The following is a 16,073-nucleotide window of genomic DNA, read 5'->3' as shown; positions in this document are numbered from 1 at the left end:
AGGATGAATAACCATATGGTTGAATAAGAGCATGGAAGAAAAGGAGCGGTGAGAGGAAATAAAAATAACTTGTGGGTAGTTTGAATATCAATTGAGGGGAGACATGCATATGTAGATTTTGCTCGTTCATAAAACTGTTGAAACCTGTAGAAAATTCTAAGCTGCACTAGTTCCTCTCATTATACAAAAGCATTTTACTACATGCACAAGCATAGGTAAAGAATCACGATGACTACAATGTTAACATAATATCAGCCACTTACAACTTATATGTATCTGTGATAACTGGCAACAACAAGGACTTCAGAAACCCCAGCAGATAGAATACTATTGTAATTACTATCATAATCTCTTTGTGTAAATTAATACAGTGGCATAAATGCTGTAAGAAAGTTCCTGCAGAATGTAAATACTTTAGGATTATGAAAGACCACTCAATGAAAAACAAAAGAGTTGAGTAGCTGCCAGGCTCAAAAGAAAAAAAAATCTAGGTTTTGGAGTTATTCTTTAAAACACACACACACACACACACACACACGCACACACACACACCTATGCCAGCATCATGTAGGGACACAAGTGTGTGTGTGTGTGTGTGTGTGTGTGTGTGTGTTTTATCTTACTCTAGTTCATCAAAGGATAACTCCAAAAACCTTGCAAGTTTTCTGTCTTTTGTGTGTTGCCTATCTTCTGCTTTTCGATGAGTGCTCTCCTTTAATGCTAAGGCAATATAGCGGCAGTTACACATTGAATCTGAAATTATTTATTGAGACTAACAGTTAAAATATCACAGCTGTGTCAAACAATGCAGTCACAGAATAAACATTCAACATTCTGGAAGTTTAGTAAATTGTGGAAGCATTTCAGTAACCCCAATCCAAAGCTCTACATCCAAAAAGTGTAATAACAAACTTTACAATGTCATACATTAGATGCTGTTAGCAGCTATCCAAAATTTTATGTGCATATAAGGAAAGGAGGTAGGGGAAAGGAAGAGGAAGAGGAAGAAGGAGAAGAAGAAGAACAACAACAACAACAACAAGAGAAGCAGAAGAATTAAGAAATATGGTTGAGAAGAAGAACTAGAACAGTTTTAAATAATCTTGATTCTGAGTTTGAGCCTAAGTCATGATCTGCAATTATTAGTTCAGTTAATAACTGTCAGTTACACAATGTAAAGCATTCACTACTGTTTGTCTTCAGGAAAGTGTTAACATACCTGTACTCATTGTACAATGTAACAATTTTCCCCCTACTTTACAAATTACGTGCCACCAAGCAATAAAATACATAAAAGTAGGCCAACCTGTACCATTCCATCTTTAAGATTAATGTGCTTTCGGGTGAGAATTCACAAGATAAAAGTGCATATATAATAGTTTTTCGGCATAAAATAGAGAATCAAGCAAAAGTTTGTACAGTGTTTTACAGAAATAAAACAAGGCCCAACAAGGACAACAATAGTTTGTTGTAAGCTATTAGCAATAAGATAATTTTCACAGTTCCAGTAAAAGCCCTACAAAATATGTCTCATTTAATACTCACAATGGCTTTGTTGTAGTGTAGTTCTGGACTGCTACTGGCAGTGATGTCCTTCTCCTGCAAATGAAATGTAATAAACAGTGATTTCACAGATCTAAAACATTTTTAGGGTGCAGATCGTTCTGCAAAATTTTGGGTGAACTGCCAGATGTTGGTAACTTCCTGCCTTGATATTTGGATGCAGTCTTCAGCTGTATGATATATATTGGCAAAAAAGTTCAGTGTAAGAAGACTGGGCCAAAATATTGTGGCAGGAAGATACCAGCATCTGGAAGTTCGCCCAAAATTTCATGCCCATATATTATTGCTTAAACCAAAGCTCCATATATGTAAAGCCAAAAATTACAGATTAAGAATAAGCAAAAATTTTGAGATGAAGACAACATCAGCCTAAACTGCTGAAGAGCAATTACTGAAAAAGGCAAAAAGGACTCATTTTATGGAGCCTTTCTCCCCGGACCTGTTGCCTTCCCACTTACCTTGCATGTCTTTTATTCAAACTTCTCTGTTTTCCCCCTTTACACACCTCAGCACAACTGGCTGGCTGTTGGTACAGTACACTGAAATGGCCTCCTACCAGAGTTAAGGTGAAAAGAGCAATTGTCTGTGAGGCAAATGGGTCAAGGTGGTCACCAATATGCAGGAGCTCTCTCTGCTGGATGTGGTGCACATCCTGGAGGAAGGCAGAAGTTCCGCTGGTAATTGAACAACTGTAATCCAGTGTACCAGTATTGGCTTAACAGTTGCAGTACAGTTATGAAGAAGACAACAGGAAACCACCATGCATATTCCCCTATTTCTCATAGCACTATGCTGAAAACGACAAAATGCTTTCCTCCTGGACAGAATATTCCAGATGTTGTAAAATGGTCTCCTATTTTGACCCTTGGGCAGGGTCTACTCAGGATGAGCTAAGAGACAAAAGTAATGCTAATTATGGATAGCACACAGAAAGTCTGAATGCTCATATGACAGTGCTCAAAACCTAGTGCTAATAAAACACTAATTGAAATTCAAGACAAAGCAACTGAAACACTGGAATCTTGCAAAGTTGAAGGAACCAAAAATTTAGACTGTCTTCAACTGTATTTAATAAAAGAAATAAGGATGCTTCAAAGAGTTACTGTTAACTCCTACAAGAAGTATAGCAAATGCAACACAGTAGGTACTAGTAGCGAAAAAGGGAAAACAGAGGCAGCCTTGGACTACACTGAAATCAATACAGTATAAGGAGTGATCAAAAATTCTCCATTTGAGCTGCAGAATATGCACTGTAAAGTGACTCTAATGCAGGTGTAAGCGCTTTGACACGTACGCAAGAGATTAGTGCAGCATTCGTGTCTCTCTGATGTGTATGTGGTAAATGCAGGAACATGTACTATGGCTACATTATTACCAAATGCATCCAAATGGGAGCCATGTGCTGTTATTCTTTTCTTGGTTGCTGAAGGACAAACACGGGTAGACATCCACCAGAGAATGAAGAATGTGTATGGAGCAGCATATTTATCAAAAATCATCATTGTGGAATGGTTCGACAAGTGGTGCTGCTGCTTTATGATAATGCAAGTCCCCATGTTACAAATGTCACAATGCTGAAGTTGTGCTAACTTCAGTAGGAGACACTCCAGCACCTGCTCTATATTCCTGATCTCTCCCCATGTAATTATCGCACCTTCAGTCATTTAAAAAAGGCCTTAAATGGTCAATGATACCTGCTGGACGAGGATTTGCACTAGGCAGTTGAGGACTACTTTATGCAGCAGCGTACAGCATTTTACCGAACAAGTACCATCAACCTGTTATGTCAGAGGGTATGCCTGCCTCAATGCTCACAGAAATTCTGCCTGGGTAGCGTATTGATTCTAGACTGTACAGTCTTTGAACGGGAATTTTTTGATCAACACTTATAATAACAAAAAGAGAAAACTACTGAACAACAGTAAAACTGGTCACTCAGTAATGAAATTAATTGGAAATCTGCAAAAACAAAAGAAGAGTGAATGGTGGATAAATTACATAAGACAGATACATGAGATAGGGAAATCCACAAGCTGCACACAGCACAGTGATTATACGTCCAAAGGTAACTGAGTAGCTGAAGCAGAAATTATAGTAAGAAGATGTAAACCGAGTCAAGATATTCAATCCTTATCTCTGCAAAAAAAATGCCTAGCACAAACCCTGGAGGAATAAATGTCCAGCATCCAGATATTCATTAAGTACCAGATGTATTCTTACCAGCATCTGACCAAAGAACTGAGGTAAAACTATACAAGTCTATGAACAAAAGTTACAAAACTGATTAAGTTCCATTAGATTCTGAAAAGAATGGAACTATTACACTTCCAAAGGAAGTTATGAAAATTACCATATAATTAGTCTATCAGTTAAGCAATAAAATCTCACAAGAGAACTTCTTTGAAGAAAAGAAGGGAGAACAGAAAGCAAATTGTGAGAGAACTAGTTTGATTTTTGGAGAGGTAGGGGCACTGGAGAAGCTATTTTAATACTGTGACTAATAAGAGAGCACACACTTAGGTAAAACAAAAAACCATGCATTGCATTAATATATATGGATTCCAGTCTCAGATGACTGTCTCTGTAGCTGAACAGTTAGGGTCACTTCCATTGGTGCAGAAGAATTTGGGTTCAATTCCTGGTATTCCTTAGATTTTTTTCTGAGTTAGGGAGGTCTGTTAATGGGTCCACCCAGTCCCGTGATGCCAAATGAGGACCTTCTTAAATAAATAAGCATAAGCACCATCAGGATTCACCTACCGGTAATAATGGTTGGAAGGATTGGTGCCATCTTAATAACAAGTTGCACTATCACAGATCACTCCTTGTACTCCCTCATAGGCAACTGGAATAGGATTGAGATCTAATCTGTGAGTGGTGTATATATTACATTACCACTCTTCTTGAATTTATGTTCACCGTTATTAGACAGCAAGACATCCATTACAGAGATAAAAGGATAATCTGTTCACCTTACATGAAGCAGACAGCACATTGATGAAATGGTACAGGAGGCCAAAGCAAGGAAAGATGTATGGAAGCATTGCTCACTGTCACCACTGATGTTAGAAAGATCAAATCAACAGATTTCAGTCATTTATTACAGACAAACTATGAAAGACAAAAACACACTGCACGTGTAAATGGATGGAGGAAGGTTCAAAGTTTTACGTTTGCATAGTTACTATACCATACTGTCAACATAAGCACCATGTATTGCTAGAGAAACACTGGAATGGTAACTCATTTCATTCCACACACGAATCAAGAGGTCCACATTTACTGAATCGACAGCTTCAACAATTTGAATTCTCAGTTTTTGAAGAGTAGCTGCCATAGGTGGGACAATGACTCTGTCTTTTACGTACTCCCACAGAACAAACTCACACAGTGTGAGGTCTGGTGACCTAGGAGGCCAAAAGCAATGACAAAATCTTGTTGTTCACCTCCTCCAATCCAACATTGTGGAAGGGTGTTGTTACGATAACACCGCACCTCAAAGTGAAAGTGAGATGCCGTGCCATCATGCATAAAAATGAAATTATTGGAATCATCATAAGGTTGAGCACATAACCAATTTTGCAGCACATCCAGGTATGACATTCTTGTCACAGTGGCCTTCGCAAAAAAGAAAGGTCCATAAACTTTGTGAAAAGAAATGGCACCTTTACAGTCACCAGGTAGCAATTGCTGCAGTAACTGCAACTTGTAAGGCTTCACATGCAAGTGTCGTTTCAGAACATGCCACACCATTGTTTGAGGAAGCTGAAGCTGCCCATCTTGTGGACTTCCAAGGCCTCCATGCGATCAGTGGGTTCCACAACAATAGCTGCCCAGCAAACACCTGAGATCCATGGGTTGCTGAATTCCAGTAATGGAGGTGGCTACTGCCAGAGTCACCCCACAACCTGGAAGGCAACATTATCAGACAGAATACTAGGATGCGTCTGCTGCATATCATGTCAATCACATGGCCAACCAAACACGATGGTTGTTGTCACAAGGAACTCAAGCAAACAAGTGGTGTCTGCTTCACTGCAGATGGCACCTGCACCGTCAATGGGATTGTGACATCCGTGAGCACAACTTCACATCCACCACTCTTGTGGGTGTATTTAATACGGCACCCAGCTGTTACAGGCAGTTCAGTTCACAGAGCTACTGCAAGCAGCTCCATCCCAGAACTATTTCTGGATCTACACCTCGTCTTTCTGGCTGCAGCCTGACCTGGGTGATAGACTGCAGCAGCCACAATGAGCAGCAAGCTCTCACCAAGTAAGCCTTCACCTCTCTGACATTGACCTCCCGGTATTCTACTGAGGAACATGTACTGTGAATTTGTGCCTAGTAGTTTCTGTTATTAACTGCATACCAATGGACTTACTCCATCATATTCAATTGATTTAGACTCATGATTCATGAACTCAGGATTCAAAATCCTCTTCTTGAACATATTCATCATCTTCAAGCATTGTTTGTAATTTGACAAGGAACTAAACTGGGATGATTATCCATTATTTATATCAGAAAAATTAAAGAAACTTTTGAAGAAAAGAGAAGCACCTGTATGAATATCAAGAGCTCAGATGGTAAACCAGTCCTAAGCAAAGAAGGGAAATCAGAAAAGTGGAAGGAGTATATATAGGGTCTATACAAGAGCAATGTACTTGAGGGCAATATTATAGAAATGGAAGAGGACATAGATGAAGATGAGATGAGTGATATGATACTGCATCTGTATCTTTCCTTTCTTCATTCCATCATAGTCTTTTCTTCCATCTTTTTTTGTAGCTTGTCCTCCCACACACTGCTTCCAACACACACACTGATGTCCTCTTAAATCTGTCCCATTCCTTTTCCACCGTTTCCTTCACTATTATGAGGTACTCTAAGCCAAGTTCCTTTCTTATCCTTAGCTTCTCTAGGTACATTACTAGCAGTCGACAGTCGCTGCTTAAGGCATCTGATGGTATTATGACAATATCTGCAACTTTCCTATTCATTTCACTACTGTAGAGGATATAGTCAATTACCAACTTTCTACTCAAGTCATTAATGAAGCAAATAATCTTGTAGCTAAGAAAACAGGAGTTCCTGACCAACAAACCATTCCATTGGCAAAAATCCAACAGTCTATCACCAATCAAAGTTTCAAGATAAACAGGTGTATTTGCAGTATGTGCAGCTGTAGTGACAATGATTCCATTTCTAGGAGTGACTGACATGTAGGTTGTATCACAACATTCCACATGAAACAATCACTGCCATTCTTCACATTTATTGTTATTCTTGGCAATTCTGCAAAATTTGTGCACTTTTCCATAGTGATAGTCAGAATATTCAGTTAAAAAAAGGAAGATAACACCTAAAAGATTTCTAAAACCAATTTTTGAATATTGCTTGATAAACATTTTCAGCTTTTTGCCTGATCAGATTGCCTGTTGTCATTTGGAGGCTAAAACAACATTTATCCATGAAGTAAACACTTATCTACAAAGAGAACATTCATACATGAATCTGCAGTTCGATGTATTCAGTGTTTATGCAGGAATGCCCATTATAAACATTCCTTCCTGTAACATGTCCTGATGATACACATACTGTTGGTCACCACACATATATAGTCTCTTTATGAAGAATTTGGTTCTCAATTCTCGATGACATCACTCTTCTAGTAATTATAGCAAGTGCAGACTACACAGTTATGATGAGGTAATGGTCCTACAAAACAGCATCAATCTCCCCCCCCCCCCCCCCCCTCTCTCTCTCTCTCTCTCCCGGACACACACACACACACACACACACACACACACACACACACACACACACACACACACCAGCAACACCACAAGCATCTGCAGTCTTGTTCCCGAATATGTTGTTGTCTATTACATGGGAACAACACAAACTTATAGCGCAACCAATTGTTTTTATATGACAGTTTTGTGGAGTGCTATTGGGATAACAAAATACTTGAGTTCTACCATTTCCTCTGTGGTTTTCCAAGGCGTTTCAGATTTTTCGTAACTGATGGTAACCAGAGTGTTCCAGATTTCACATTAAAAATTAAAATTCATAAGATAAATAACTCCATTTCTGACAGGAATGATACAATTGTTGAAACTTACTGCTTGAAAGTATGCTGACATGCATTGCTTTAAAATTTTTGGATTCTGTGAAATAGTGAAATACGATGAAAGATAAGAATTTCCAAGAATTGCCCAAGACTGTCCATCATTCGGATCCAGCTGTACAGCTTCTCTTGCTTTGTTTAGACCCTCCTCAATATTCTTAATTCTCTCCTGGGGTGTCTTGGAAGGCTCCTGACGCAAAACCATGGACAAATTTCTAAGGGATATTTTATTCTTTTTCTGAAACAAAGATAATTCATACTATGAATGCACAGATTTTCTATTACAGGTAAATGATATCTTAACACAAAGATTAGACATGTTGCGATAAACAGTATACACACAAAAGAAATTATAACTGACTTACATATTATGGAATGTCTCGTATTTAGTGCTAACATTGTTCATACCCAAAGACATTAAGTGTAAAATTCATCATGTCTGTCTGCTAATGATTGTTTCACCATTTAATATTTTGCACACAATTTGGTGTACCAATCTACCCTTACACATTCTTTAATTAGACAAGGTGGAAAAAGTAACATGACAACTGGACATTACAGTTCTGCCAGACATGAAAACATAAAGCTCAGTTGTTTGATGTGAGACTTTGTAAACAGCACTGTTACAAGGTGTCTACCTGAAGAAAGCTGGAAAGGGCTTTCAGGAATGATAATTTTTGGTCCGTTACAGATAAATTTATTGTGTTTCAACAAGAAAAAAATTGTTTTGGGTCTGTTTTCAACACTTCACTCAGTGAATCTGAAGATAAGAATGACAGTATTCATCAGAATAGTATAGCCGATCATCAACACAAAACTACAGTAGAAACAACACTTAATTTGGAAATGACCATCAAATTAACATCCAACTTCTGTACCGGAGAGGGGAAGGGGAGATGGAGAAGGGTAGGGAGGAGGGGAGATAGGGAGAAAGATAGAGAGAGAAAGAAAGAAAGAAAGAGAGGGGGGGGGGGGCGATCCTGAACTCAGAAGCATATTCAGTTTCTTAGTTGTTTTCAGATGGTGTCAGTTCATACCAAACTTTACATACAAGCAAAACAAATTTTATTCTATAAATAGTCTTTCATCAGTGAGTGATGAACAATCAGTCAGCGAGCAGTCATGTCTAGCGGCAGTAACTGCCAGCCCTACACAGCAGAGCCTCTGATGATGAGCACAGTTAAGACATCAGTCAGCAATACCCACAATAAAATTGCTGGCTAGTGACTATGGGAAACCATGAGGAGGCAAAGCACAGTAAGTATGGATCCATGATCAGAGGTTTCTACGCTTACTGCCGAGCCTAGGCCACACCAGATTTTCAGTCTGTGCCAGTGCTGTTCATATTAGTGTACTTGCATTTGACAAGTCATGCCTAATGATGCACTGACAACACTGTACATCTTCACTGTCAGTGTACATTTGTGGGACTGGATAATATAACAAACAACTTAAGGGATTTAACTTCATACTGTTTGTCTAAGAACTTCACTGTGGGCACACAGAGCTATTGGGGAGGGGTTACTGGGTTTTAGTAAATCCCACAGACTTTGTGGTGTTACAACACCACAAATATTTGTCTCGTAATGTGCCTGTGACAAATACAAGCAAATCGAGCAGGTCAATTGCTGTAAAGTGGAGAAAGGTGTACCTCCCTACAGAGCATGAGAATATTACACTCAACTATTTTTGCATAGCCAGTAACAGCACAGCAGAGATAGCTTTGAAAAAACATTTAGGTTGCAAAAGGCGGAGTAATTTAGATTTTCAGGTTATGTTGTATGTATTATCCCTTTCATGAAAAATCCATTTTTTAAATGCTCTCTTCCTCGTGCATTATCCACCATCTGGAAAAAAGTGCTAAGAAATGGGACTTTTTTCAGTTTTTCCTCACTAAACCACTTCAGGTGCATTTTAGGCAAAAATATGCCATTATAAATTTTAAACAGGGTTAAGTTTGCATCAAGTTTCGTACAAAACATGTTGGAAAATTCTGAACAGCTACTGAGATACGAGGCTGCGAAAGTTTGTAAAAATGGCAAGAAATTGCAAAAAGTTAGATATGTCAGTGTTTTTGCCATAATACCTCTTTTAGTAAAGTTTTGTGCACAGCACATAATAATCAGTGTTGTTGTTGTGGTCTTCAGTCCAAAGACTGGTTTGATGCAACTCTCCATGCTACTCTATCCTGTGCAAGCCTCTTCACCTCCCATTAAGTACTGCACACTACATCCCTCTGAATCTGCTTACTGTATCTCTTGATCTCTGTCTACAATTTTTAACCTCCATGCTTCCCTCCAGTACTAAATTGGGATCCCTTGATGCCTCAGAACATGTCCTACCAACTGATCCCTTCTTCCAGTCAAGTTTTGCCACGAGTTCCTCTTCTCCCCAATTCCACTCAGTACCTCCTCATTAGTTATGTGATTTACCCATCTAATCTTCAGCATTCTTTGTAGCACCACATTTCAAAAGCTTCTATTCTCTTCTTGTCTACACTGTTTATTGTCCATGCTTCACTTTGATACATAGCTACACTCCATACAAATTCTTTCTGAAAATACTTCCTGACACTTAAATCTATACTTGATGTTAACAAATTTCTCTTCTTCAGAAACGCTTTCCTTGCCATTGCCAGTCTACATTTTATATCCTCTCTACTTCGACCATCATCAGTTATTTTGCTCCCCAAATAGCAAAACTCCTTTACTATTTTAAGTGTCTCATTTCCTAATCTAATTCCCTTAGCATCACCCGATTTAATTCGACTACATTCCATTATCCTTGTTTTGCATTTGTTGATGTTCATCTTATATCCTCCTTTCAAGACACTGTCCATTCCGTTCAACTGCTCTTCCAAGTACTTTGCTGTCTCTGACAGAATTACAATGTCATCGGCGAACATCAAAGTTTTTATTTCTACACCATGGATTTTAATTCCTACTCCAAATTTTTCTTTTGTTTCCTTTACTGCTTGCTCAATATACAGATTGAATAACACCAGGGATAGGCTACAAACCTGCCTCACTCCCTTCCCAACCACTGCTTCCCTTTCATGCCCCTTGACTCTTATAACTGCCATCTGGTTTCTGTACAAATTGTAAATAGCCTTTCGCTCCCTGTATTTTACCCTGCCACCTTCAGAATTTGAAAGAGAGTATTCCAGTCAACATTGTAAAAAGCTTTCTCTAAGTCTACAAATGCTAGAAATGTAGGTTTGCCTTTCCTTAATCTATTTTCTAAGATAAGTCGTACGGTCAGTATTGCCTCACATGCTCCTACATTTCTACAGAATCCTGACTGATCTTTCCCGAAGTTGGCTTCTAACAGTCTTTCCATTCATCTGTAAAGAATTTGTGTTAGTATTTTGCAACTGAGACTTGTTAAACTGATGGTTCGGTAATTTTCACACCCGTTAGAGCCTGTTAGAGCCCTGTCAAATTCTTCCCGCAGTATCATATCTCCCATCTCATCTTCATCTACATCCTCTTCCATTTCCATAATATTGCCCTCAAGTACATCACCCTTGTACAGACCCTATATATACTCCTTCTGCCTTTCTGATTTCCCTTTTCCATCTGAGCTTTTAATATACATACAGGTGATTCTCTCTTCTCCAAAGGTCTCTTTAATTTTCCCATAGGCAGCATCTATCTTACCCCTATATACATATCCCTATATACATACAGGTGATTCTCTCTTCTCCAAAGGTCTCTTTAATTTTCCCATAGGCAACATCTATCTTACCCCTAGAGATATATGCTTCCACATCCTTACATTTGTCCTCTAGCCATTCCCGCTTAGCTATTTTGCATCTCCTGTTGATCTCATTTTTTAGATGTTTGTATCCCTTTTTGCCTGCTTTATTTACAGCATTTTCATACTTTCTCCTTTCATCAAGTAAGTTTAACATCTCTTGTGTTAGTCAAGGATTTCTAGTAGTCCTCTTCTTTTTACCTACTTAATCCTCTGCTGCCTTCACTACTTCGTCTCTCAAAGCCACACTATGTGATCAAAAGTATCCGGACATCTGGATGAAAAATGACTTACAAGTTCGTGGTGCCCTCCGTCGATAATGCTTGAATTCAATATGGTGTTGGTGCACCCTTAGCCTTGATGACAGCTTTGACTCTCACAGTCATACGTTCTATCAGGTGCTGGAAGGTTTCTTGAGGAATGGCAGCCCATTCTTCATGGAGCGCTACACCGAGGAGAGGTGCTGATGTCGGTCGATGAGGCCTGACATGAAGTCGGCGTTCCAAAACATCCCAAAGGTGTTCTGTAGGATATAGGCCAGGACTCTGTGCAGGACTGTCCATTACAGGAATGTAGTTGTGTAACCACTCCACCACAGGCCGTGCATTATGAACAGGTGCTCGATCGTGTGGAAAGATGGAATTGCCATCCCCGAACTGATCTTCAACAGTGGGAAGCAAGTAGGTGCTTAAAACATCAATGTAGGGCTGTGCTGATAGCGCCACGCAAAACAACAAGGGGTGCAAGGACCCCCCCCCCCCCCCCCCCCAAGAAAAACACTACCACACCATAACACCACCGCCTCCGAATATTACTGTTGGCACTACACACACTGGCAGATGAAGTTCACTGGACATTCACCATACCCACACCCTGCCATCACATTGCCACATTGTGTACCGTGATATGTCACTCCACACAACGATTTTCCACTGTTCAATCGCCCAATGTCTATGCTCCTTACACCAAGCGAGGCGTCATTTGGCATTTACCAGTGTGATGTGTGGCTTATGAGCAGCCACTCGACCATGAAATCCAAGTTTTCTCACCTCCCGCCAAACTGTCATAGTACTTGCAGTGGAACCTGATACAGTTTGGAATTCCTGTGTGATGGTCTGGATAGATGTCTGCCTACTACACATTACGACCCTCTTCAATTGTCGGCAATCTCGCCTGTCAGTCAGCAGATGAGGTCGGCCTGTACGCTTTTCTGATGTACGTGTCCCTTCACCTTTCCACTTCACTTTCACATTGGAAACAGTGGACCTATGGATGTTTAGAAGTGTGGCACAGTCACATGACCATGTTCGAAGTCCGTGTGTTCCACGGAGCTCCCCATTCTGCTCTATCACAATGTCTAATGACTACTGAGGTCACTGATATGGAGTACCTGGCAGTAGGTGGCAGCACAATGCACCTCATATGAAAAACATATGTTCTTGGGGGTGTCCAGATACTTTTGATCACATAGTGTATCCATTCTCCTTCTACTGTATTCCTTTCCCCTGTTCTTGTCAATCATTCCCTAATGCTCCCCCTGAAACTCTCTACAACCTCTGGTTCTTTCTGTTTGTCCATGTCCCATCTCTTTAAATTCCTATCTTTTTGCAGTTTCTTCAATTTTAATCTACAGTTCATTACCAATAAATTATGGTCAGAGTCCACATCTGCCCCTGAAAATGTCTTACAATTTAAAACCTGATTTCTAAACCTCTTTCTTACCATTATATAATCAATCTGAAACCTTCCAGTGCCTCCAGGTCCCTTCCACGTATATAACCTTATTTCATGATTCTTAAACCAAGTATTAACAACCATTAAGTTATGCTCTGTGCAAAAATTATATCAGCTGGTTTCCTCTTTCGTTCCTCACCCCCAGTCCATATTCACCTACTACTTCTCTTTCTCTACCTTTACCTACTATCGAAATCCAGTTCCTCATGACTATCAAATCTTCATCTCCCTTAACTATCTGAATAATTTCTTTTATCTCATCATATATTTTTTCAATCTCTTCTTCGTCAGTGGAGCTAGTTGGCATATAAACTTGTACTACTATGGTAGGTGTGGGCTTTGTGTCTATCTTGGCTACAATAATGCGTTCACTATGCTGTTCATAGTAGCTTATCCATGTTCCTACTTTTTTATGCATTATTAAACCTACTCCTGCATTAACCCTATTTGATTTTGTATTTATTATCAGAAGTCCTGTTCCTCCTGTCACCAAACTTCACTAATTCCCACTATATCTAACTTTAACATATCCATTTCCATTTTTAAATTTTCTAACCTACCTGCCAAATTAAGGGATTTGAGATTCCATGCTCCAATCCGTAGAATGCCAGTCTTGTTTCTCCTGATAATGATGTCCTCCTGAGTAGTCCCCACTCAAGATACGAATGGGGGAATAATTTACCTCCAGAATATTTTACCCAAGAGGACACCATCATCTTTTAACCATACAGTAAAGCTGCATGCACTCGGGAAAAATTACTGCTGTAGTTTCCCCTTGTTTCTGGCCATCCACAGTACCGGCAGACATTCACATATTGCCAGGGATAATAGTGACTTTAATAAACTAGCTCTCGCTGGTTTTCCAGTCACAATCCTTTTCCAATTTTTAAATACTTAATGTCAATAAGTAATGGAATAACTGGAGGTGAAGTCATCAACTGCCAACTGTCCTCAGAGTTTGGTTATAGAACATGATTTTCCAGACTGTGTTCCGCGCAACACTAGTGTTACAGGAGAAGTGAGTAAGTGTTCTATGAAAAAATATTAATAACATGGCATTTACTTCGAAATTTTTTCTTATTTTTTAAAAGTGTATGATGACTCTTGTCTTACTTAAGTAGTTATGATTTAAAACTGAAATGATCACTGAATAAAACAAGTATTTCCCATGTTCAAAAATTTTATTAATCTTCAAAATAAACCAGGATTCCATCAAAATAACAGGATTCTCAAAGTGTTCCATCAGAGGAAAAGTTTGAGAATCCCTGTTCTACATCGGTTTTGAAAACGTGTTTCCAATGTAAAGATGCAGTGGTGTCTCTGAGAATAGTTGCTAACTGTATTAACACGATTCACGTTGTCCGTCGCACTTCACATAGTGTAGACCGGGAACTGTCTGCTAGGCATGCCCGATGTAAAACTGACTGGGCACGGCCCGTGCTGCCTGAGTTGTTGTTGTTCTGCTGGCAGAGAGCGCGGCCGAATTCTCGCGTGCCCTCTGGTGGACGGGACTTTACTTGCGGCAACTACTGTCCGTGATGCACCGTGCCGATGTGCGCCTCCCGCGATCTTTCTGGTGGCTACTGCACTAACCATACACATATGAAGAAAGGAAAAGTATCTCTGAATCCTCTCATGCCTCCCCACAAGATGATAATCTCTAAACAGTGTGATGACGGCCTGAAAAAAAGCTTTGAGTACAAAATGCTCCATTTGCATTGTAAGTTTTTTCTGAGGACTATACTGACAAAAGGGCGAAGTCCACAGTTACTCTACCTTCATGCCCTTACCAACTGACACAGAAATGGGAAAGAGCAAATCTGATGTAGTAGATGGTGGCCACCTCCCACACAGAGTTCACTGGAATCATAGTGAATGTTTTTCTCTTTGATGGTACTGTGTTTCTGCAGATGCTAGAGGATAAATTGTTATCAAACAAGAAAAAAAATGAGACCTGCTTCATCTCATGGCTTCAAAGAGAATTTTGATAAGTACAAATGGTCACCAAGCAGGCAAAAGAAGATGAAAATGTATTAATTATGAAAACCACTGTGTTGTCATCTTCTAAACACGATTCTGTTATTGGAGAAGACACCGAATTTTGGTTTTGATGACAGCTTAAGTGCCAGACTATATTTTCTTATGCAAGTCTGTAAAGATAACATAGGAGAGGTGCTGTATTCCACAACACCTTTCAGGTAAAAGGATACAGTGGAAAACATTCTATTTCTTCACGCGATAAATAGTTGTGATAACACCTCCACTCTGTTTGGACAAGGGAAAACTAAATTTTGCACCACACTTGAGAGCAACACTTTTCACAGTAAAAATGTTACTATTTTCAAAGATCCAACTGCAGAAAAAGAGAAGATCATGGAAGCAACTGAAAATTTCATTTTGCCACTTTTGTGGAGGTGTTTCAAACATTTCTATAGTTGAGTTGCAATATCTTAACTTTTCTTAAGCTGCTAAAAACACCAAATTCGACCTGGCTTGCCTACCTCCAACAAGGGCTGCAGTTCTATATCACGCATATAGAACAAAGTTGGGCTGGAACAAGGATATTCGGGGTCTAACTCCAATGCCAATGAATCAAGAGGCAGCTCTATAGGCATTGCTAAACACGATTTCATGCCAACGCAAAAACACTTGTGGCAACAAATGTAGCTGCAGAAAAGTAGACTTGGAAGCTCCATTGTATGTATTAATTGTAGATTCAACAGTGTAGGAAAAGGCAGATTACTGTAAAGAAAACACGTCAAGGTGCAGACAGGCATGATTAAAAGACACTCACATATAGTTTTCAGCCACAGCCTTTGTCAGTAACCACACACGTAACCCCCCCCCCCCCCCCCCCCCCCCACACACACACAGTGGCCAGCACCAG

At 39.6% G+C, this 16,073-nt stretch overlaps 1 protein-coding gene across 1 annotated transcript in view; it reads right to left on the bottom strand.

Moving 5' to 3' along the window:
• The window catches only part of LOC126412047 (tetratricopeptide repeat protein 5-like), a 140,949-nt gene that overhangs the window by 47,983 nt on the left and 76,893 nt on the right, over positions 1-16,073 (bottom strand). The window contains exons 4-5 of the mRNA XM_050081426.1: positions 7,692-7,934; positions 1,546-1,599 (exon numbers count right to left, since the gene is read on the bottom strand). Of these exons, the coding sequence (XP_049937383.1) occupies positions 1,546-1,599; positions 7,692-7,934 (297 nt within the window). The remainder of the gene's footprint in view (positions 1-1,545; positions 1,600-7,691; positions 7,935-16,073) is intronic.

Source organism: Schistocerca serialis, chromosome 7, assembly GCF_023864345.2.
Source record: "Schistocerca serialis cubense isolate TAMUIC-IGC-003099 chromosome 7, iqSchSeri2.2, whole genome shotgun sequence".
Taxonomy (NCBI): Eukaryota; Metazoa; Arthropoda; class Insecta; order Orthoptera; family Acrididae; genus Schistocerca; species Schistocerca serialis.
This window is presented reverse-complemented; position numbering and strand designations above follow the sequence as displayed.